The following is a 24,105-nucleotide window of genomic DNA, read 5'->3' as shown; positions in this document are numbered from 1 at the left end:
ACCCAAAATAAACAGGTTGTTTTATAGAAAGTTGAAAAGTCTCAAACCAGCTTTCCAGAGCTCTGTTGAATACCATAAAATGCAGAATTTTTTATGGGGATCTGAACTTTTTTCAAGGTCTCACTAGTACTGCCGCTGGATCCTAACCATTTCTAAACTTATGCTTCCGCAGAGAGGAATAACATTATTTCTATTGGAGGATCATCTGATACAACTGGAGTGTTCTGTCTTTCAATTCTCCAGCTCCTTTATATAAGATAATATTACTGTGTTTTCTGTGTTGTAAAGGAATGACAAAAACTATAGAAATCTTTCCAAGGCTGAAGAATGACTCCACTTCACAGCTATTCTCCAAATACGGAAAGATTCCCATTAACTTTTTCAAGTTATGATGTGCCAGTAGGGAATGATACCTCCTTAATAAAACAACCTCCAGCCGCTATTTCTGAAGTTTCATCTCCCCGACTTTTTCCCTTCTCTAGATAGAGCACAGGCCTGGGAGTAGGAAGGTACTGGGTCCAACTCCGACTCTGCCACTCTGCTGTGTGGCTGTGGGCGAGTCACTTCACCTCTCAGCGCCTCAGTTCCCTCATCTGTAAAATGGGGATTGAGACTGTGAGCCCCATGTGGAACAACGACTGCATCCATCCTGATTTACTGTTCCAGCCCAGAGCTTACTAAAGTGCCTGCAACATAATAAGCACTGAACAAATGCCATAATCATTATTATCATTATTATTTCCTACTATATTTTTTTCTTAACTTTCAACACTGTCCCAAGTTTTCCTTAATATGCTGCTGCTGGTGCCCAGAAAGCCTGACTTATACCTCCCTGTGGGTAAGGGTGAAAAAGCCAGTAGAGGGGAATGCCTGCTGGGGCCATGCCATTAGTTGTGAACAACACCTGACAGAACAACCATTTAGGACAGGACATGGTTGGACAGACTCGGCAGGTTTCAGGCAAAATAGCTGGTAAATGTGAGTGATGAAGACTCCCTGGGGTCACCACCCCCTGCTAGTCTCCAGTGCTATTGTACAGCATCGGAACTTTGCTCTGGTCACTTTGCTCTTAAATGGGTATCACATCTAAAATTCCCAGATGTAAGAATTGATAATAATAATAATAATGGTATTTTTTAAGCTCTTACTATGGGCCAGGCACTGTACTAATCACTGGGGTGAATCCAAGCAAATGGGGTTGGACACAGTCCCGGTCCCATGTGGGGCTCACAGTCTCAATCCCCATTTTAAAGATGAGGGAACTAAGGTTCAGAGAAGTGAAGTGATTTACCCAAGGTCACATGGCAGGCAATGGTGGAGCCGGGGTTAGAAACCATGACCTTCTGAATCCCAGGCCTGTGCACTCGCTACTACACCAGGCTACTTGACAATAATAATGTTGGTATTTGTTAAGTGCTTACTATGTGCAGAGCACTGTTCTAAGCACTGGGGTAGATACAGGGTAATCAGGTTGTCCCACAAGAGGCTCACAGTTAATCCCCATTTTACAGATGAGGTAACTGAGGCACAGAGAAGTGAAGTGACTTGCCCACAGTCACACAGCTGACAAGTGGCAGAGTGGGGAGTCGAACTCATGACCTCTGACTCTGAAGCCCAGGCTCTTTTCACTGAGCTACACTGCTTCCCCAGTGTATTGCCACCCTACTCACCTATTAACTTATGGCCCCCAGTGTCTCATCTGAAACATGGTTGGGAGAGAGAAGAGCACAGAAGGAGTATGGGAGGGGCCACTTGAGGTAACATGACCTGGCCTGGAAAAGGGGGTTAGGTTCATAATGGGGGTGGGAGGGAGATAGGGTCTATAGGGGCCGGACCCCAGTAGGGCTAAAGAATGTAAGGCAGAATGCCAGGTTTCCTAGCAGCATGGTGCAGTGGATAGATCTCAGGCCTGGGAGTCAGCAGGTCATGTGTTCGAAACCCACATCTGCCACTTGTCTGCTGTGTGACCCTGGACAATTCACTTTCATGGCACAGTGGATAGAGCACAGGCCTGGGAGTCAGAAGATCATGAGATCTATTCCTGGATCTGCCACTTGTCTGTTGTGTGACCCTGGGCAGATCACTTTACTGGGCCTCAGTTACCTCATCTGAGGTAACTTACCTCATAGTAAAAGAAGGATTGAGAATGTGAGAATTGCTTGCATCCACCCAGCATTTAGTACAGTGCCTCTCACATAGTAAGAGATCAACAAATACCACAAGTATTAATATGAATTAATTATTAATATTTTCTAGGCCTCAGTTACTTCACCTATAAAATGGGGATTAAGACCGTAAGCCCCATATGGGGCAGGGACTGTGTTCAACTCCATTAGTTTGTAGCCACCAAGTGATTAGTACAGCACCTGGAAGATAATAAGCTCTTAACAAATTCTATCATTATCATTATCATTATTACGGATGTAGGGCAGGATGCTAGATTTACTTAGGGATGTAAGGAGAAAAGCCAGATCTGTGAAGTAGGAAAAAGGTCAGCTGCGGAGAAAAGATACAGATCACGAGAAGACAAGGATCAATAAGGAGGGCCACCTGACCACCCTTGAAGCTGCCTGCTTCACCACACCCTATTTCTTTGGGAAGAACGGGAAATTTCTGGGGAAAAACCCATGACACCCCATTCTGTCATGAAAGGGGTGGGTTGAGGGTTAGCAGTGTGGATAGAGCCTGGACTGGAAGTCGGGAGGACCTGGGTTCTAATCCCACCTCCACCATTTGTCTGCTGTGGGACCTCAGGCAAGTCACTTAACTTCTCTGGGCTTCAATTATCTCATCTGAAAAATGGGGACAAGACTGCGAGCCCCATGTGAGACCTGGGTTGTGTTCAACTTGATTAATCTGTATCTACCCCAGTGCTTAATAAGTGACTGGCATATAGGAAGCACTTAGCAATTGCAATTTAAAAAAATAAATTGTTCTACCAACACTAGGTCTGTTCACCAGTGGGCTAACTGGTGCAGTGGCTTCCTTCAAGGTTTCCCCAAAATAAAAAGGCTGGGGGGTGGGGGGAGTGGGGAGGGCGGGCAGGGGATATAGTAATACAGGTTATTCTGTTTTCTGTGAACTCATTGTGGGCAGGGAATGTGACTGCTTGATTTTGTACTGTACTCTCCCAAATGCTAAGTACAGTGCTTTGCACAAAGTAAGCTCTCAATAAATATGATTGCATGAATGAATGAACGATAGGGCTCAGATTCTTTGCTACAGAGGGGAACCTTATGGAGCTCTCAAAACCCTGGGGATAAATATTTCTGTAAACAGGTTTCATCTGCCCAAACTTCTATTACTGGAATCTGAACCAGGAAGCTTTAGAAGACTAAAGTCTCATATCCCTTTATATTCCCCACTCCCAGCATACTGTCTCTCCTACACCCAAGCCCGTGGGTACTCCCCCCCCACTACATCCCCACAGGACTGTGTACATATCCTTGCACTTATTGGTTTCCTTACTATTTATTATAATGCTTACCTCCCTCATTAGACTGTAAAATCCCTGAGGGCAAGGACTGTCTACTAACTATAATGGACTCTCTTAAGTGCCTAGTATAGTACTTATATGCATACTACTATTGATAGATCCAAAAAGTATTTATATCACACCATATTCATTCCAATCAATGTTTATCAAGCTTATTGGAAATATAAAAATAAAAAAGTCATCCTCCATTCATATAGCATCAGGGCTTAAGACATTTCAAAGAAGCAGATTCTATTATTTCAGAGAAGATGGAATTATCTCATTATGAAAATGATGATCTGCCTAGTAAAGATCAAATGATTGTGACTTTTACTGAGAATTATGCCTCAACAGAAGCTGGCCACTATGCCCAACAGAGAAAATCACAGTAATCTTGAGTCCAAGAATTAACTGCAAACCAAAAGAAGCATTTTTAGATGCATCGAATATTGTCTGGGACAAAGACATGACTCAGGACCCTGGGATCTCTCCGCCAAGTTGCCACAAACGGGGGCAGACCATCAAACATCTCCTGGGACAGAGACTTGCCTGAAGACGCTGAAGTCTCTCCACCAAGAGACCACAAACCGGCAAGGATCAGGTCATCGGACATCGGAACCACCCCCCACCATCCGCACGCCAGGGCACTGACATCAGGTCTGAATCCACAGTGGAGAACACAGAAGCAGTATGATGTAATGGATGCAGCATGGGCCTGAGAGTCAGAGGGTCCTAATCCCAGCTCTACCACTTGTCTGCTATTTGACCTTTGGCAAGTCACTTTACTTCTCTGGGCCTCAGTTATTTCATCTGTAAAATGGGAATTGAAACTGTGAGCCCTACATACGACAGGACCTATGTTCAACCCAATTTGCTTGTACCCACACCAGTGCTTTTAGTACAGTGCATGGTAAATAGTAAGCACTTAACAAATACCACAATTATTATTATTATTAGAATCAATCCATTAAGCACTAGCTATCATTACTATTATTAGTACTATTATTACTTATTTATTGACCACTTACAGTTTGCAATAATAATGTTGGTATTTGTTAAGTGCTTACTAGGTGCAGAGCACTGTTCTAAGCACTGGGGCAGATATAGGGTAATCAGGTTGTCCCACGTGAAGCTCACAGTTAATCCCCATTTTACAGATGAGGTAACTGAGGCACAGAGAAGTGAAGAGACTTGCCCACGGTCACACAGCTGACAAGCGGCAGAGCCAGGATCTGAACCCATGACCTCTGACTCCCAAGTCCGGGGTCTTTCCACTGAGCCACGCTGTTGCAGTGCACTGTACTACACTCCTAGGAGAGTACAAGCAATGTGACAATGGATAGAGCACGGGCCTGGGAGTCAGAAGGACCTGGATTCTAATCCTGGCTCTACCACATGTCTGCTGTGTAACCTTGGGCAACTCACTTAACTTCTGTGGGCCTCAGTTACCTCATTTGTAAAATGGGCATTAAAAGTGTGAGCCCCATGTTGGACAGGCACGTGGCCAACCTGAGTAACTTGTATCTACCCCAGCACATGGGTCCTTGGCCCATAGTAAGCGCTTAGCAAGTACTGCTATCATTTATTATTTATTCATTGGTAGGCACTTCCACAGTGAATTCTCTATCCACAGTGAATCTCCATGTGTGGTCGTCTGACACCCAGGTGACAATGACCCAGATTTTTAAATACTGACAGTTGTCTGCCTTCACATCAACCTAGCCTCTGGTTTGCTCCTTAACTCTCATCCCCTTATTCTCAAGGAACCAAGGACCAGGTTACATTTCACCAAGTTATTCAGGCTACCATGGGATTAAGCAGTTATTTCTGTTAATAAGGTCACCTACCTCCAGTAAACTTCCATGACCTCACCATGACCCTTCAATCTCTGCCCTCCATTCAGCCCATCCCTGTCCCCTTTCCCAGCATGCTCCCTCCTTCCCCTCCATGTAACCTCACCCCTTTGCACCACCCCCATTCTCCTCCTCCACCCATCCCCACGCCAGTTACCTTATCCCAGTGCCACCCCTCATCCCCATCCCAGCTCCAGCCCCCATCATCTCACTTCCATAAAACTCCACCCTTCGTGACATCCCTTCATCCTGCAGCATTCTCCTCCCCCAGCCTTCAGCCAAATGAAGCTTGTGGAACCCCCGCTCCATCATGGGAAAGCTTCCCTTCAACTTAGACCTGACCTTGATTCAGTCACTAGCGCCTCTTTGCCATCACTCAAACCTGGCTCTCCGCAGATTCATTCATTCATTCATTCAATAGTATTTATTGAGCGCTTACTATGTGCAGAGCACTGTACTAAGCGCTTGGGATGAACAAGTCGGCAACAGATAGAGACAGTCCCTGCCGTTTGACGGGCTTACAGTCTAATCGGGGGAGATGGACAGACAAGAACAATGGGACTAAACAGCGTCAAGGGGAAGAACATCTCGTAAAAACAATGGCAACTAAATAGAATCAAGGCGATGTACAATTCATTAACAAAATAAATAGGGTAACGAAAATATATACAGTTGAGCGGACGAGTACAGTGCTGTGGGGATGGGAAGGGAGAGGTGGAGGAGCAGAGGGAAAAGGGGAAAATGAGGCTTTAGCTGCGGAGAGGTAAAGGGGGGATGGCAGAGGGAGTAGAGGGGGAAGAGGAGCTCAGTCTGGGAAGGCCTCTTGGAGGAGGTGATTTTTAAGTAAGGTTTTGAAGAGGGAAAGAGAATCAGTTTGGCGGAGGTGAGGAGGGAGGGCATTCCAGGACCGCGGGAGGACGTGACCCAGGGGTCGACGGCGGGATAGGCTAGACCGAGGGACGGCGAGGAGGTGGGCGGCAGAGGAGCGGAGCGTGCGGGGTGGGCGGTAGAAAGAGAGAAGGGAGGAGAGGTAGGAAGGGGCAAGGTGATGGAGAGCCTTGAAGCCTAGAATGAGGAGTTTTTGTTTGGAGCGGAGGTCGATAGGCAACCACTGGAGTTGTTTAAGAAGGGGAGTGACATGCCCAGATCGTTTCTGCAGGAAGATGAGCCGGGCAGCGGAGTGAAGAATAGACCGGAGCGGGGCGAGAGAGGAGGAAGGGAGGTCAGAGAGAAGGCTGACACAGTAGTCTAGCCGGGATATAACGAGAGCCCGTAATAGTAAGGTAGCCATTTGGGTGGAGAGGAAAGGGCGGATCTTGGCGATATTGTAGAGGTGAAACCGGCAGGTCTTGGTAACGGATAGGATGTGTGGGGTGAACGAGAGGGACGAGTCAAGGATGACACCGAGATTGCGGGCCTGCGGGACGGGAAGGATGGTCGTGCCATCCACGGTGATGGAGAAGTCTGGGAGCAGACCGGGCTTGGGAGGGAAGATGAGGAGCTCAGTCTTGCTCATGTTGAGTTTTAGGTGGCGGGCCGACATCCAGGTGGAGACGTCCCGGAGGCAGGAGGAGATGCGAGCCTGAAGGGAGGGGGAGAGGACAGGGGCGGAGATGTAGATCTGCGTGTCATCTGCGTAGAGATGGTAGTCAAAGCCGTGAGAGCGGATGAGTTCACCGAGGGAGTGAGTGTAAATGGAGAACAGAAGAGGGCCAAGAACTGACCCTTGAGGAACTCCAACAGTTAAAGGATGGGAGGGGGAGGAGGCTCCAGCGTAGGAGACCGAGAATGATCGGCCAGAGAGGTAAGAGGAGAACCAGGAGAGGACAGAGTCCGTGAAGCCAAGGTGAGATAAGGTATGGAGGAGGAGGGGATGGTCGACAGTGTCAAAGGCAGCAGAGAGGTCAAGGAGGATCAGAATGGAGTAGGAGCCATTGGATTTGGCAAGAAGGAGGTCATGGGTGACCTTAGAGAGAGCAGTCTCGGTAGAGTGGAGGGGACGGAAGCCAGATTGGAGGGGGTCTAGGAGAGAATGGGAGTTAAGGAATTCTAGGTATCGATTGTAGATGACTCGTTCTAAGATTTTGGAAAGCAAGGGTAGTAGGGAGATAGGACGATAACTGGAGGGGGAAGTGGGGTCAAGAGCGGGTTTTTTTAGGATGGGGGAGACGTGGGCATGTTTGAAGGCAGAGGGGAAGGAGCCCTTGGAGATTGAGTGGTTAAAAATAGAAGTTAAGGAAGGGAGGAGGGCAGGGGCGATGGTTTTAAGAAGGTGAGAGGGAATGGGGTCTGAGGCGCAGGTGGAGGGGGTGGCATTTGAGAGAATGGAGGAGATCTCCTCTGAGGATACTGCAGGGAAGGATGGGAAAGTAGGGGAGGGGGTTGTTGGGGGGGAGGGGAGAGGCGGAGGGGTGACTTTGGGGAGCTCAGACCTGATCGTGTTGATTTTCGTGAGGAAATAGGTGGCCAGATCATTAGGGGTGAGAGATGGGGGAGGGGGAGGAACAGGGGGCCTAAGGAGAGAGTTAAAGGTCCGGAACAATCGGCGGGGGTGACGGGCATGGGTGTCGATGAGGGAGGAGAAGAAGCTTTGCCTGGCAGAGGAGAGGGCAGAGTTAAGGCAGGAAAGGATAAATTTGAAGTGGGTGAGGTCGGCTTGGTGCTTGGACTTTCGCCAGCAGCGCTCAGCAGCTCGAGCATAGGAGCGTAGGAGGCGGACGGAGGAGGTGATCCAGGGCTGTGGGTTAGTGGAGCGAGAGCGGCGGAGGGAAAGGGGGGCGAGAGAGTCGAGATGAGTAGAGAGGGGTGGAGTTGAGAGCGGAGACCCGCTCGTCGAGAGTGGGAAGAGAGGACAGGGCGGCAAGGTGAGGCGAGATGCTATTGGAAAGACGGATGGGATCGAGAGAGCGGAGGTCTCTGTGGGGCAGTAGCGAAGATTTGTAGGGGGAGGGAGTGTGAGAGATGAGGCAGGTGAGAAGGTTATGGTCAGACCGCAGACCGCAGATGATGCGGTCTCCCCTCCTGCCCTCTCTAGAGGGGGCCTCATCTTCATCGACTCCACTGGAGAACTCATTCCCTCCCATGGGTTCAACTACCATCTCTATGAAGATGATTCCCTAATCTACATCTCCGATCTTTCTCTCTCTCTGCATTCTCGCATTTTCTCCAGATTCAAGACATCCCTACTCGGATGTCCTACCATCACCTCAAACTTAACATGTCAACAGTAGAACTCCTTATGTTCCCACACAAACCCTGTCCTCCCCCTGACTGTCCCATCACTGAAGACAGCACCACCATCCTTCCTATCTTGCAAGCCATAGCCTTGGCATTATTCTTGATTCATCTCTCTCTCTCATTCAACCTGCATATTCATTCTATCACTAAATCCTCTCATTTTAATCTTCATAACCGCTAAAATCTACCCTTCCCTCTCCATCCAAACTATACAGCTAATGCAAGCACTTACCCTATTCCACCTTGATTACTGTACCAGTACCAGCCTCCTTGATGATCTCCCTGTCTCCTGTCTCTCCTCACTCCAGTCCACACTTCATTCTGTTGCCTGGGTTCTTTTTCTGCAGAAATGTTCTGTCCAGGTTTCCCCATTCCTCAAGAACCTTATGTGGCTGCTCATTTCCTCTTGCCTTCAAGACATATCTACCTCTTCCTGCCTTCAAGACATATCTACTTGCATGACCCATCAATACCTCGAATGAAACACATCCTAAACTGAAATCCTTATCTTCCCACCCAAACCCTGTCTTCCCAGTGTCATTCTCATCAATGTAGACCACACCACACCACCTCCCTACCTCACAAGCCCATAATCTTGGTGTCTACAGCTCATCTCTCTCATTCCACCCACATATTCAATCTGTCACCAAGTCCTGTTGGTTCTACCTCCAAAACATTGCTAAAATCCACCCTTGACTATTGCATCTGTCTCCTCCCTGACCTCTCAGCCTCCTGTCTCTCTCCACGCCAGTCCATACTTCACTCTGCTGCACAGATTGTTTATCAACAAAAATGTTCAGTTCATGTCTCCCCACTTCTCAAGAAGCCCTATTGGCTGCCCATCCACCTCTGCATCAAACAGAACTTTTTTTACCATTGGATTTAAGCACTCCAACATAACTCACCTCTCTAATCTCCTACTCCAGTCCAGCCTGCACACTCCGCTCCTCTAGTGCCAGTTTACACATTGCTCTCTGATCTTATCTATCTGGTTGCTGACCCCTTTCCCACACCATCCCCCAGCCTGGAAATCCCTCTCCCTCCATAAACACCAGACCCCTACTCTCTCCACCTTCAAAACATTATTAATGTCACAACTCCTCCAAGAGGCCTTCCCTGATTAAGCACTCTTTTCCCCGCTCACTCTCCCTTCTGTGTCACTGTGCACCTCAATCTGTACCCTTTGGATTCTTGATATTCTCCCCACCCCAAACCCCACAACCCTCACGTACATAGTTTTAAATTATATATTATAAATTACTTCTTCATTCACATTAATATCTGCCTCCCCCTCTAGACTGTAGGCTCATAATATGCACTCAATCTCATCCATCTCGCTGCTGACCTCTCGACCACATCCTGCCTCTGATATGCCCTTCCTCATCTCAATTGGCAGACGATGACTCTCTCCACCTTCAAAGCCTGATTGAAAGCCATATCTCCTTCAGGAGACCTTCCCTGACTAAACCCTCATTTCTTTTTTTCCCCACTCCCTTCTGGATCATCCTGATCTGTTCCCTTTATTCACCTCCACCCTCCTGCTTTGCTCCACAGCACGTATATACATATCCACAAATTCCCCCCTATAATCCTAAACTCATTGTGTACAGGGAACGTGTCTACCAACTCTATTGTATTGTTATATTGCAGTCACCCAAGTGGTTAGTACAATGCTCTGCACACAGTATCCACTCAATAAATGACTGATTGGTTGATGCATACATAAATGATCGATACATTCATCATTCCAAAAGATTGACCTACACTGTGTGTTATTGTGGGTGTGAAAAGTTGAAATTTAAAAATTTGGATTCATTTTCTAATGAACCTTCAGATAAAAATGAAGGGAAAAAATGGTTTTGACTGTGAAATATTACACACTGGAATACTGTACATCATGTCCAATGACGGCATTTCAAGGCCTTAAAAGTATATTCCAGAGAAAGTCAGTTGATTCCAATTCCCGCCTTATACATAATCAAGTATTGATATTCATTGATACTTTCATTTGTATCATTTAATTACTCCTATATCATTTTCAAATGCAAATGACAATCCAATATTTTTGTTTACCCCTGCTGCCGTTGTAATCGACATCTGAGGGCTCTGCAAGTCAGTAATATTACAACTGAGAAACAGGTTACCCTGGAAGTAAAGTGATTGAGTCCCGGTTGCTGTTTCTGGATTCACTTATGTACTTTAATACTGTGCTGGAACTTTATTGTATGCTTTTACTGAAATAGCCATGTACTGCCGCCAGACAACTGAGACCTGTCAAGTTCAAGATGAAAGCTACCAGAGATCTATGACATAAATGCATTCCGATGTAGAAAATTTCACCCTTCCTTTGGTGCCGTAGAAATTAGTCTTTACGTGGAGTCTATTTGAAGATACTTCTGTAGAGTAGGGAGTACTGATATATGTCCTCCAGGTACTATTCACTAGTTTGATGTACCGAGTCTCAAACCAACATTCCGTATCTCTACTGAATATCATAAAATGCAGAACTAATGTATGGGGATTTAGAACTTTCATCAAGCTTTTGCCTGTATTGCTACTGGATCCTAATGACTTCATGGATTCTAATCCAAGCATAGCAAACAAGTGGCAGAGCTGGGATTAGAACACAGGTTCTTCTGACTCCCAGGCCCATGTTCTATCATTAGGCAAGTCTGCTTCTCCCTACTCCCTCCCACCTAGTCTATGAACTCCATTTGGGACAGGTATCGCATCCACCTGATAAATTGTATGTATCTCAGCACTTCCTGTGGTATTTGGTATACAATCTACTTAAGAAACCATCTTTTAAAAAAGACAGGTAACATCAAGGGGTTGTGCAACAGGCCAGGAATTATTTGGGTTAGGAAATACAAAATATTTGAAAGGAAGAATTTATGATAATTTGAATTCATAAAAATTCTTCAAAAATAATCAAGAACTGTTTGGCCTCACACTTTATAGGGTTATATATTAGTTTCACTTTAAACTGTCACACTTTTATTTTTCAATTCATGTAAACCCAATTAAGTAATTATGGGCCAGGAGAGCTTACTAATTAACAGGATTGGTAAACATGCTACCCTGCAATATGGGAAAATCAAATTACACTGAGAAATTATAAAGGGACAATGGCTCTCCATTTGTTAGGTGGGCTGAAATGTCAAAAATTGCAAGTGTTATTTTGTTAACTGTGGAATTCAGACTCACTCAGGCAGCCTGAAGACACTTCAACACCTGAGCTCACTAGTTACCTTGGCTAGTGAGATATTTTTGTACAGACAACGTAATGCTAAGCAGAGCAATCATTTACATAAAAAGGGAATAATCTCTAGTGAATACTATGAGCAAATGGCGATTTTCCAGGCACGTAAAGGTTTCTACTGCCTTTTTTTTCCCACTGTTCTGAAAAATCTAAGTCTGCTTGGCTACCTCTTAGCTTGTTTTGCTAAATGTATACCATCCAAACATGTACAATTTCACTAACCAAATGACTTTCTTAAAACCGGCATCTTTAGCAGAAATACCCTCAATGTTGGACAATGCTCAAATGCTTACCCTGGTAATGCACCTATAATTAATCAACCATAATCCTGTAATAAGAAGCCAACTCTTTCTTTAAAATAAAATACCAAACGTGGGGCCCTCTGAATCCCCTATATTAACGGCGACCACAAGCCTCAGGTTTATTTAATGTTATGAGGTCTGTAGCAGGTTTCTCTTTCTCTCTCTCTGCTCTAGTGGAAATAGGAGTGGGAAATTTCTGTAACCTGAGAAAACAGGAGCACAGCATACCTGCATCACAATAAGAAGGTCAAAGACTAAGATGAAAGAAGCCAAGAAGGCTCGGGAGACTTCATCGCTTGGCAGAAATCCACGATTCAACTTGTCCCAGCTGATCCAGTCAGTGGTGATGACAAGGACAACTACTGACGTCAGGGTGAAGAGAACTGTCCTGCAAGAAAACAAAAACATCCTTTGAAAAGACTGAAAACAAATCAGCAACAGAGAAAACTGTTCATTTTTTTTAGAGTATTTGTTAAATGCTTACTATGTTCCAGACACTGTTCTAAATATTGGGGTAGACACAAGCTAATCAAGTTGTAGCCAGTCCATGTCCCTCACAGGGAAGCATCATGGCCTAGCGGCAAGAGTATGAGGCTGGGAGTCAGAGGACATGGGTTCTAATCCCAGCTCTGTCACTTGTCTGCTGAGTTACCTTGAGCAAATCATTTAACTTTTCTGTGCCTCAGTTACCTCATCTGCAAAATGTGGATTAAGAATGTGAGCCCTTGATACCTATTCCCATCACTCTCTCCAGTTGTTCCAGACATTAAACTTCCTCCTCAGGCCCCCTGTTTTCCCCGCCTCTCTCCTCCTTTGCCCCCAGTGACCTGGCCACCTACTTTATTAGGAAAATTGACACCATTAGGTGTGAGCTACCTAAAATCACCCCTGCCTCTCTTCAGTCTCTTCCCCATTCCACCCGCCTCTTCAACTTTCCCTTTCTTCCAAGCAGTATCTCTAGAGGAGCTCTACTGCCTCCTCTCAAAAGCCACTCTCTCCATATGCGTATTCAGACCCCATTCCTTCACACCTGATCTAAACTCTTGCCCCCTCCCTTCTTCCCTCCTTAACAGCCATCTTCAACCATTCACTCTCCAATAGCTTCTTTCCCACTGCTTTCAGACATGCTCATGTCTCCCATATTGGAAAAAAACCCCTCCCTTAACCCCAGGGCTCCCTCCAGCTATCGCCCCATCTCCCTCCTACCATTCTTTTATGAACTCTTTGAACGAGTTGTCTACACCTACTGTCTCAAATTCCTCTCCTCCTGTTGTCTCCTTGACCCCCTCTGATCTGGCTTCGGGCCTCTTCACTCCACAGACTTCCTTCCAAAGGTCAGCAATTATCTCCTTGCCAAATTCAGCGGGCCTCCACTCCTCACTTCCCACTCCCTTCTGCATCGCCTTGACTTGCTCCCTTTGCCCTCCCCCGCTCCCAGCCCCCCAGAACTTATGTACATATATGTAAGTTTATTTGTATTGATGTCTGTTATCCCCACTCTAGATTGGTAGCTCTCTGTGGGTAGGGAATATGTCTGTTTACTGTTGTATTATACACTGCCATGCGCTTAGTAAAATGCTCTGCACACAGTAAGCGCTCAATAAATATGATTTGATGAATAAATGAATGAATGACAGGGACTGTGTCCAACCTGATTACCGTTTACCCCAGTTCTTAGAACAGTGCTTGGGACATAGAAAGCACTTAATAAATACCATAATTATTACTATGGGGCTCACATACTTAATTCTCATTTTACAGATGAAGTAACCGAGGCCCAGAGAAGTTAAGTGACTTGCCCAAGGTCATACAGCAGACAAGCCATGGAACCGATATTAGAACCCAGGTCCTCTGACTCCCAGACCCATGCTCTATCCACTAGATTATGCTCCTTCTCATTCTTTAGTGTCTACATCAGTCTTCAGGAAAATATATAGAAAATATCTGAGGATCTGTCTTTCAAAAAATGAAGGCACAATAAAGCAGTGTGGCCTAGTGCATAGGAAGGACCTGATTTATAATCCTGGCTCTGCCACTTGTCTGCTCTGTTACCTTGGGCAAGTCACTTAACTTCTCTGGGCCTCCATTATCTCATCTGTAAAATGGAGATTGACACTGGGACCCCTATGTGGGACAGGAATTGTGTCCAACCCGATTATCTTGTATCTACTCCAGTGCTTAGTACAGTGCCTAGCACATAGTAAGCACTTAATGATAATAATAATAATAATAATAATAATAATGGTATTTGTTAAGCATTTACTATATGCAAAGCACTGTTCTCAGTGCTGGGGGATACAAGGTGATCAGGTTGTCCCACATGGGGCTCACAGTCTTCATCCCCATTTTACAGATGAGGTAACTGAGGCCCAGAGAAGTTAAGTGACCTGCCCAAAGTCACGCAGCTGACAAGGAGCAGAGCTGGAATTAGAACCCATGACCTCTGCCTCCCGAGCCTGTGCTCTTTTCACTGAGCCACGCTGCTTCTCTGCTTAACAAATACCACAGTTATTTTTATCCCAGGGAATTTTTTTTTAAATAACTAATAAACTTGAGAAGTATGGTGGAAAAAATATCCCTAATGAAATTGGTTGCTCCCAGATTTGGACTGAGATGGATACTGGGGTATTGCTTATATTTCATCAATTTATTTTTCAGTGTTGGCACGGCGTTGACATATGCACACCTAGTATATAGAAACTGCTGAGAAAAGTTTCTCGGGTGTACCCTATCTTGACCCTCGTGCAAGTTTAACAAAGGTGCACCTTATTTAAAGTGCTGGTGCTGTGACTGGCCATACTAGCCCCTAAATTTCTTTTGAAATCTGTTTACAAAGATGACAGCTCGGCCCTTAAAAAAAAAAATCCTTTTTGAACTTTATGCAACTGCACACTGGGCAGTGTGTAGCAATCTCTTGCAGTCTTTTCAACCAATGGAGGGCAGACCAAGAAGGCCACTGGGGACAGGAGAATCTGTCTCCTACCCCACTGCCAGGAAGATAGGATGAATCCATCTTTATTGGTATTTTCAAATTCTGGGGAACACCATACTAGATAGAGTCAGAAAAAAGCAGAAGCAGTTTCTTTTCACTGTTATTAGCATTTATACGTGAGGGAAATAAAGCTGGAATTTGCAAACACAAGAGAATCTGTGCCCTAAGGTACAAAGCGGGCGGGGAAGAGACGGTGTGATTAGCACTAGAAAGTACACTAGACATACAGCAGTAATAATAATGTCATTAAAAGACCAAAATAATTATTTGATAATCATAATCTCTGCATGTTACTGCAATGCATCTCAGAGTATGAAGCTTATGGTACAGCAGATTTGGCGGGAGGCATTTTGTTCATTAATCAAATCAATCAATCATAATAAAAAGTGTTCTTTAAATTATTTGAACGTTACATTCATTCCTTAATTCAGGTTTTCTTTAAATGGCTAGTGTACATGAACATATCCATTAGAAACTTCACTGTCTCTTTTATCTTTTCTGGATAAATGGGTTTGATGGCACCTTCAATCTAACGTGTAGTTTTATTTCTTAACAGCTCTGTATAGATATTTTCCTGGTTAGATTATGCACTTGTGTTTTTTAAACAACATTACTATAGACATAAAGAAGAGTGAGCAATTACAAAGTCACTTAATCCCTCCAAAGGGAAATTAAAAGAAGGACACTCTGATGTTCAATATTTAATACTACTAAAAGAATAATAAATGTTGACCATTAAGTATTAATGTACACAGTGGAGAGTATCAATGTTTTTTAAAAACATGTGAGAGGAAAAAGAAAGAAAACTCAGAAATATGCTAATGTATCACATCACCTCTAAAAAATTTTTATCTCCAGCTCAAATACTTATATGGAGCTTGAAATAATGAAATGTACCAGTCTGCAGTACTTAGAATCTAAGTGCCGTGAGCAGTGTTATTAGAATCAGAGGCTATTACATCATTATTGTTAGTTTTTCATTTATTAAATGTTATATTTGAAAAATATTCCCAGTAACTCGTGTAAACACAGAATTTTTTTTCTTTAATTTGGAAGGAAAATCCATCCCCATTTGTGATACTGGCTTTCTTTTCAGGCATCGTGCCACCGAGACAATGTCCTCCAGCACCTCTCCCTTCAACACTTTATCCAGACATTTAAAAAGATGTTTACTCTAGACCATGAACCCTCGGAGAGTTCTGGTTTTCCCTTTCTGACCAAGTGGCATATAATTAGAGAATTATCTGGATATGGCTTTCCTCTTAGTACTTGGCTATTTCCAATATTTCATGCTGCTTCATCAAGTCTATTATTCTCCAGCTAGTGGCTGTGACTCACACGGAAACATCTCATAAATAATAACTAGCAAGGGTGACTTTTTCCCTTCATTCCTGTGTTTGTTTGCTGCCATCAACGTGCTTCAATTTTCTCAGTTACAGATTGGGAAACCTACTGGCTTCTCCATCTATTTATAAGCTTCTATTTACCTTCATTGATTTAACACTTTTACTCACCCAAGGGGAATTAGACTATTCATGACAAGAATTCCTTCCTCAGAAAATGGGTCGTTGCTGTAGCCTCCATTTTATTTAGAACAATGACATAAACGAATAAGGGAAAGGGTCAAATCACCAAAAGTTATCAAAATTTGGTTGTTCAACCTCTCAGTGTCTTTTGGACTTAAAACTTCAAGAGTTCTTCAAAAGATTTTCAGATCCCTCTTACTTCATCTTTTGGAAATCGCCTGCTTCTCACCCTCTTACTGTGGCTGTCCCACAAGGCTCTGTTTTAGGTTCCTTACCCTTCTCACACTACATTCAGTCTTTCAGGAAGCTCAGTCATTCACTCAGGAGTAGCACATATTTCTATACAGATGATCAACTTTCCCTGGGTGTCCAACCCCATCCCTTTGCACATTATTAAAACACTTGTGCCAACTTTTTGCTCTTCTTTGAAAAACATCTTTAAAAACTAACTCTATGATGGCTCCTTCTGTTCTGTTTTCAAACATGCCCATTATCCTAAAAAAAACACCAAAAAAACCCTCAAACCTACTGCACTCTCCAGCTAACAACTCATCTCCCTCCTCCTATACTTGTCCAAACTCCTTAAATGTGGCAGTTATTCCACATTCTTTCCTACAACTCCCTCTTTGACCCTCTGCAAATTGGCTTCTGCTCCATCCACTCCACTGAAACTGCACTCTCCAAAGTCACCAGTGCCCTCCTTCTTGCCAAATCTACTCCAAATCTACTAATCTACTCCACTCCATCCTAATTCTCCCTGACTTTTCGGCAGCCTTTCTCCTTGGAAACGCTACTAAACCTTTGGTTTCTCTGACACTGTCCTCTCCTGGTCCTCCACTTAGGACTCTGGTGGCTTTTTCTTGGTCTCTTCTGCCTACTACTCCTTTGCCTTCTGCACCCTAACTCTGTGTGGGTGTTTGGAGGTGAGTAGGGGGTGTCCCTCAAAGCTCAGTTCTGGCTCTCTTTCTATTCTCCCTTACACCCACTCCCTTGGGGAGTTCACCTGCTCCCATAGCTTCAACTACCATCTCAACCCACAGGGCTCCCAAATCAGCCTCATCAGACCTGACATCTCTCCTCCTTTGCAATCCCACATTTCCTCCTGCCTTCAGGACATCTCTACTAGGACATCCCACCAACACCTCAAATGTAATATGTCCAAAACAGAACTTCTTATCTTCCCACAGAAACCCTGTTCTTTCCCTGACTTTCCATTCACTGTACACAGCACACCATTCTCCCCGTTTCACCTTGGAATTATCCTCAGCTCATCTCTAACATACAACCCACATATTCAATCTGTCACCAAATCCTGTCAGTTCTAAATTCACAAAACTGCTAAAATCCATGCTTCCTCTCCATCCAAACTGCTACTATGCTGATGCAAGCACTTATCGTATCCCGACTTGTCTACTGCATCATCCTCTTTGCTGATCTCCCTACTTACTGTTTCTCCTCCTCACTCAAGTCCATACTTCGCTCTGCTGCTTGGATCATTTTTCTAAAAAAAAAAACATTCAGTCCATGTTTCCCCATTTCTCAGGAACTTTGAGTGGTTGCCCAATGACCATCTCATTAAACAGAAACTCCTCACCATTGACTTTAAAGTACTCAATCATATTTCACCTCTTATCTTTCCTCACTGATTTCCTTCTAAACCCAGAACATTCACTTCACTTATTTAATGCCAACCTACTCACTGTATCCTCATCTCATCTATCTTGAGTCTGATCCCTCATCCATGTCCTGCTTCTGGCCTGGAATTCCTTTCCCCTTCACATCCAACAGAGCAGCACTATTCCCACCTTTAAAGCCTTTTAAATCACATCTCCTCCAAGAGGCTTCCCCCATCTAAGCCTTCATTTCTCCTACTTCCTCTTCCCTCTGCATTACCCTCATACTTGGATTTGTACCCTTTATTCAGCCTGTCCTCAACCCCACAGTACTTACATACACACCCATAATTTATTCTTATCAATCGCTCTTATTGAACACTTACTATATACAGAGCACTATACTAAGCGCTTGGGAGAGTACAATACAACAGAATTAGCAGACACATTCCCTTCCCCTAATGAGCTTACAGTCTAGAGGGGGAGAGAGACATTAATATGAAGAAATAATTCATAATATACATTTTAAAGATATGTACATAAATGCCACCGGGTTGGGGAGGATATCAAGTATCTTAAGGTCAGGGATTGATGTGCAAAGACATTTTTATGTCTGTCTCTTCCTCTAGACTGGAAGCTCCTTGTGGGCGGGTAACATTTCTAACAACTCTGTTACATTGTACTCTACCAAGCCCTCGGCACAGTGTTCTGCACATAATATGATTCGATAGACTGATCGTTTTGTTTGCACCTCCCCACTCCTCAGAAACCACCAACAGTGATTTAGCTCCACATCAAGCTGAGATAATCAGTTTTCTATCCCCTACCTATACTTGCTCCCCTCCCACTACAACTTAACCTGCACATTTTCTATCTCTAACACCAACCTACTTAATGTGTCCTGATCTTGTCTCTTCCACTGTCGACCCCTTGGTCACGCACTTCCTCCTGCCTGGAACTCCCTCCCGCTTCTTATCTGATAGACCAGCACTCTCCTTGCCTTCAGAGCCCTTCTAATATCACATCTCCTCCAGGAAACCTCCCTATCCTATTTTGCCTCCTTCATGCATCACCTATGCACTTGAGTTTTCACCCCTTTAGGCACTTTCCCCTTTCTCCCTCAACTGCTGCAGCATTTATGTACATTTCCTCATAGTCATTGACTCCCCTGCCTGTCATTTATCTTAATGTCAGTCTACCCACCCAATTGGAAGATCCTTGAGTCAGTCAGTCCATTTTATTTATTGAGTGCTTAAGGGCTTGGGAGACATAATATAAAGGACACCTTCCAGGAGGATACAGACATTAATTAATATAAATAATTGAGGGTAAGGATCAGGTCTACTTACTCTCATATACTCTCCCAAGGGTTCACTACAGTGGCCTGCACCCAGTAAATGTTCAATATATTCTGTGGATTGATTTATTCATTGACCTATATCTCTTATTGGACCTGCTTTTATCTCTGAGACATCTCCCTCCACCTGAGTGGCCCACACTGGTATCAAAAACTCAGTATGCCTAACACAAAACTACTCACCTTTTCCCCTAAATCTTCTCATCACGCTTCCAGGCCCAGAAGCATACACCTTCGATGTCATCCTCAAGATCGCACTGTCTTTCAACTCTCCCATTCTCACAAACTGTCAAATCTTGCTGGTTCTTCCTATAAAACAGCCCCCAGTATGAAAACTTCCTTGCCGCCCAAACAACTAACGCTCTGGTAAAAGCTCTAATCATAGTGCAGCTAGATTACTGTAACAGCCTCATCGTTGGTCTTCCTGACTCCAGCCTCTCCACTTTCTAATCTACTACATGAGGCCGCACAGAACAATTTTTTGAACCATTCTTTGACCCACACTTCTTCTTTCCACATAGAAGCAGCGTGGCTTAGTGGAAAGAGCCTGGGCTTGGGTGTCAGAGGTCGTGGATTCTAATCCCTGCTCACCAATTTATCAGCTGTGTGACTTTGGGCAAGTCACTTAACTTCTCTGGGCCTGTTACCTCATCTGTAAAATGGGGATTAAGAATGTGAGTCTCATGTGGGACAACCTGATTACCTTGTAACTACCCCAGTGCTTAGAACAGTTCTTGGCACATAGTAAGCATTTAACAAATACCATTATTATTATTATTTCCTCTCACAAAAATTCTTCACCATCAGCTTCAAGGCTTTCCACCAACTCACCTCTCCAATTACGGCCACACTGTCTTCATCCATTACTCCCTAACTCACTCACTACATTTTCCTCAAGCTAACCTTCCACTTTCATTTATTTAATTGTATTTATTGAGCACTTACTGTGTGTAACACACCGTACTAAGTCCTTAGAAGAGTACAATATAAGATCAAATAGACACATTCTTGTCCACAGTGAGCTCACATTCTAGAGGGGGAGCCAGACATTAATATAAACAAATACATGAATTACAGATAAATACATATATGCTGTGGGGATGGGAGGGAGGATGAATGAAGGAGCAAGTGAAAGCTGTGCAGAAAGGAGTGAGAGAAGAGGAGAGGCAGGCTTAGTCATGGGAGGCTTCCTGGAGGAGATATGCCTTCAAATAGGTTTTGAAGTGGGGGAGAGCAATTATGATGTGTATATATCTATAATTCTATTTATCTATTTTGATGCTATTGTTACTTGTCTACTTGTTTTGTTTTGTTGTCTGCCTCCCCCTTCTAGACTGTGAGTCCGTTGTTGGGTAGGGATTGTCGAATTGCCGAATTGTACTCTCCAGGCGCTTAGAATAGTGCTCTGCACACAGTAAGTGCTCAATAAATATGATTGAATGAATGAATAAATCTCTCTGATATGAGGACGGAGGGTGCTCCAGGCTAGAGGTAGGATATGGGCAAAAGGTCGGCGACGAAAGAGACAAGATCAAAATACAGTGAGAAAGTTAGCATTAGAAGAACAAAGTGTGTGGGCTGGCTTGTAGTAGGAGAGTATTGAGGTGAGTAAAGACCTCACTTAATTTCCAGCACCCAAAATCACGCTGGCCCTTCAGTTAGACAGCTGGTCACAGAAGGCTGCTTTAAAGTCCTTTCAACCTGACTGGCAGGAAAATTTTTAGGGAAGGGACATGGACTACAAATTTTTGGGATTTTCTAGAAGCACATTGGATCCTCTGATAGTGGGAAAGCCCAATCCCAGGGGTACGGGCCAAGTTCTTCCTAGAAGGAACTGGGAGAACAAATTCACTTTTTGTCTAGTGTGAGCTATGCCTGCCTGCCTACTCCTAAGATACCCCAACAGAAGAGTTTCCACTGGTAAAGTATTTTCCTCTGCTTAATCTTATTATTGAAGTAAAAAGGAAGCTAGGCCAAGTTATTCTGTGGGTTATTTTAGACTAAATCCACTTTCCAGTCATTTTTCTAAGCAAAATCTTCAAGCAACCTTATGGCTGAAGCATAGGGTTCTGGTCTCAATTAATCAGATCATCAAGCTTGGCCCTTATTGTTTTGACCCTCTGTCACTTTCAATATTATCATGAAAACCTCAACTTCAATATTTACTATTATTATGCTTTCCAATTTGTGGTACTAATTAAATTCCAACGTTAGTCCTTATCTTGTTAGGGAATCCCATGGTCAATGGGATCCTCAAATAATTTTCAACTGGGCACTGGCTCGAGGTTTTAATCCCATATTTTCCTCCAATCAAACATACAGTGGTTGGAAATTTAAATCTTATTTTGGTAGACAACACTTTAGTGGCCCCAATTTTGATCTTATAAGGAAAAAGTCTTTAATCCTTATCCTACTATTATTATTGTTAGAGTACTTGCTTAGGGCTTATTACAGGTAAAGCACTGTCTTTAGTGGTGGGGAAGATAGAAGATAGCCAGGTCAGATACAGTCCCTGTCATACCCAGGGTTCCCAGTCTATGTAGGAGAGAGAACAGATTTTTCCAGATTTTACAGATGAGGGAACTGAAGCCCAAAGAAGTTAAGTGACTTACCCAAGGACACACAGCAGGTACATGGTGAAGCTGGGTTCAGAACCCGGGTCCTCTGACTCCCAGTCCAGAACTCTTTCCAATAAGCCATGCTGCTTTTCTAAGGCATCTATGGCCATTGTGAACTTATTTATATGCCATCCACAGAGCTTTTACATTCATTCATTCAATCACATTTATTGAGTGCTTACTGTGTGCAGAGCACTGTACTAAACACATGGGAGAGTACAATACAACAATGAACAGACACATTCCCTGCTCACAACAAGCTTTCAGGTTCATATACTTTTCAACTGTACATTCAATTGTATATTTTGACTACTTATAAATATTTTTATTTTTATATGCGTCTCCCCTGTTACAATCTAAGCTCCTTGTGGGCAGGGAACATGCCAGTACTTTGTTATGTACTTACCAAGTGCTTAATGTATTATGCCAAGTGGATGGTCAATTAATACCAATATCACTGCTAATAATCCATGGAAAGGTAGATAGTCATAGAGGGGAAGGGATAAAGAAGGCCAACAATAACCTGAAATCTCATTCTCCACAATACTTTTTCTTCACTCTCCCATCTCCTAAAATTTTAACCTGAGTTTTTAAAACACAGCTAAATTCATTTTTCATTCCCAGCTTCTGTTGAGGTGCTAATGAGCACTTCAACAGCCAAAACATATGCAGAAAAGCAGAAAAGTGACCTGGATAATCAACTAAATGCCTCAGCAGGCTTCATATAATCCAATGTTCATTGTGTATTTCTTCATCCAATTTTTATCTTAAACTGAGTAGCAGGTAGATATAAATATGTAAAATGACTGTGGTGCATAGTACGAAGAACATGGGCTATGGAGTCAATACACCTGGTTTCCTCTGGCCTATAGGGTGAGTCTGGGGAAGTTTCATAAACTTTTTGTGACACAATTTCTTCATCTGTAAAATGGGGATCGATCAAGCAAAGACTCAGTGGTATTTTTTGAGCATTAACTGAGTGAAGAGCATAGTACTAAAACACTTGAGGGAGTACAAGAGAGATGGTAGGCATGATCCTTACCATCAGGAAGCAACTTGTTTTGTTTTGTTGTCTGTCTCCCCCTTCTAGACTGTGAGCCTGTTGTTGGGTAGGGATTGTCTCTATCTGTTGCCGAATTGTACTTTCCAAGTGCTCTGCACACAGTAAGCGCTAGTAAATACTATTGATTGAATGAAAAAGAGATTTTGAACCCCATCTGGGACTATGATTATATTCAAACTGATAATCTTGTGTCTATCCCTATGATTAAGTCAGAGTAAGCATATAACAATTATATTTGTTCACACACGTATTTAACTGGGAGTCAAAAGGTCATGGATTCTAATCCCGGCTTTGCCGCTTGTCTGCTCTGTGACCTTGGGCAAGTCACTTCACTTCTCTGGGCCTCAGTTACCTCAATCTGGAAAACTGGGATTGAGACTATGAGCCCCATGTGGGACAGGAACTGTGTCCAACCCAATTTGCTTGTCTCCATCTCGGCCTTAGTACAGTGCTCAGCACATAGTAATCCCTTAACAAGTACCATAATTATTATTATTAGTAGTAGTAACTAGGCAAGACCTAATTTTGACAATATTATATCTTTCCATTCCAACTTTAGAATAAGCCTCCTCCCCTGCCATAATAATTGTGGTGAATTCCTTCATCTTGAAAAAAGTGATATTCACATCGAGTTTTAGTAAATTGACAGTCATCTTTGACATTCTGAGATTCTCAGTTTATGAGATTTGTACTGAACAAAACTGATCGCATTATTTTGCATCATTTCCCAAATAAAAATCTGTAATGCCTGCTTCAGACAAGATTGTATATTTGATTCTTAAAATTAACTGAATTATTTCAATTCAA

The 24,105-nt window shown here is 43.6% G+C and overlaps 1 protein-coding gene across 4 annotated transcripts in view; it reads right to left on the bottom strand.

Moving 5' to 3' along the window:
• Positions 1-24,105, bottom strand: part of TMEM117 (transmembrane protein 117) — a 537,883-nt gene that overhangs the window by 76,564 nt on the left and 437,214 nt on the right. For all 4 annotated transcript variants that reach the window (XM_029057972.2, XM_029057969.2, XM_029057970.2 and 1 more), the window contains one exon: positions 12,358-12,517. In XM_029057972.2, coding sequence (XP_028913805.1) covers positions 12,358-12,517 — 160 coding nt within the window. The remainder of the gene's footprint in view (positions 1-12,357; positions 12,518-24,105) is intronic.

This window comes from Ornithorhynchus anatinus, chromosome 2, assembly GCF_004115215.2.
Source record: "Ornithorhynchus anatinus isolate Pmale09 chromosome 2, mOrnAna1.pri.v4, whole genome shotgun sequence".
NCBI classification, from domain to species: Eukaryota; Metazoa; Chordata; class Mammalia; order Monotremata; family Ornithorhynchidae; genus Ornithorhynchus; species Ornithorhynchus anatinus.
Note: the sequence above shows the minus strand (reverse complement) of the source record. Positions and strands in the feature narration are given on the sequence as shown.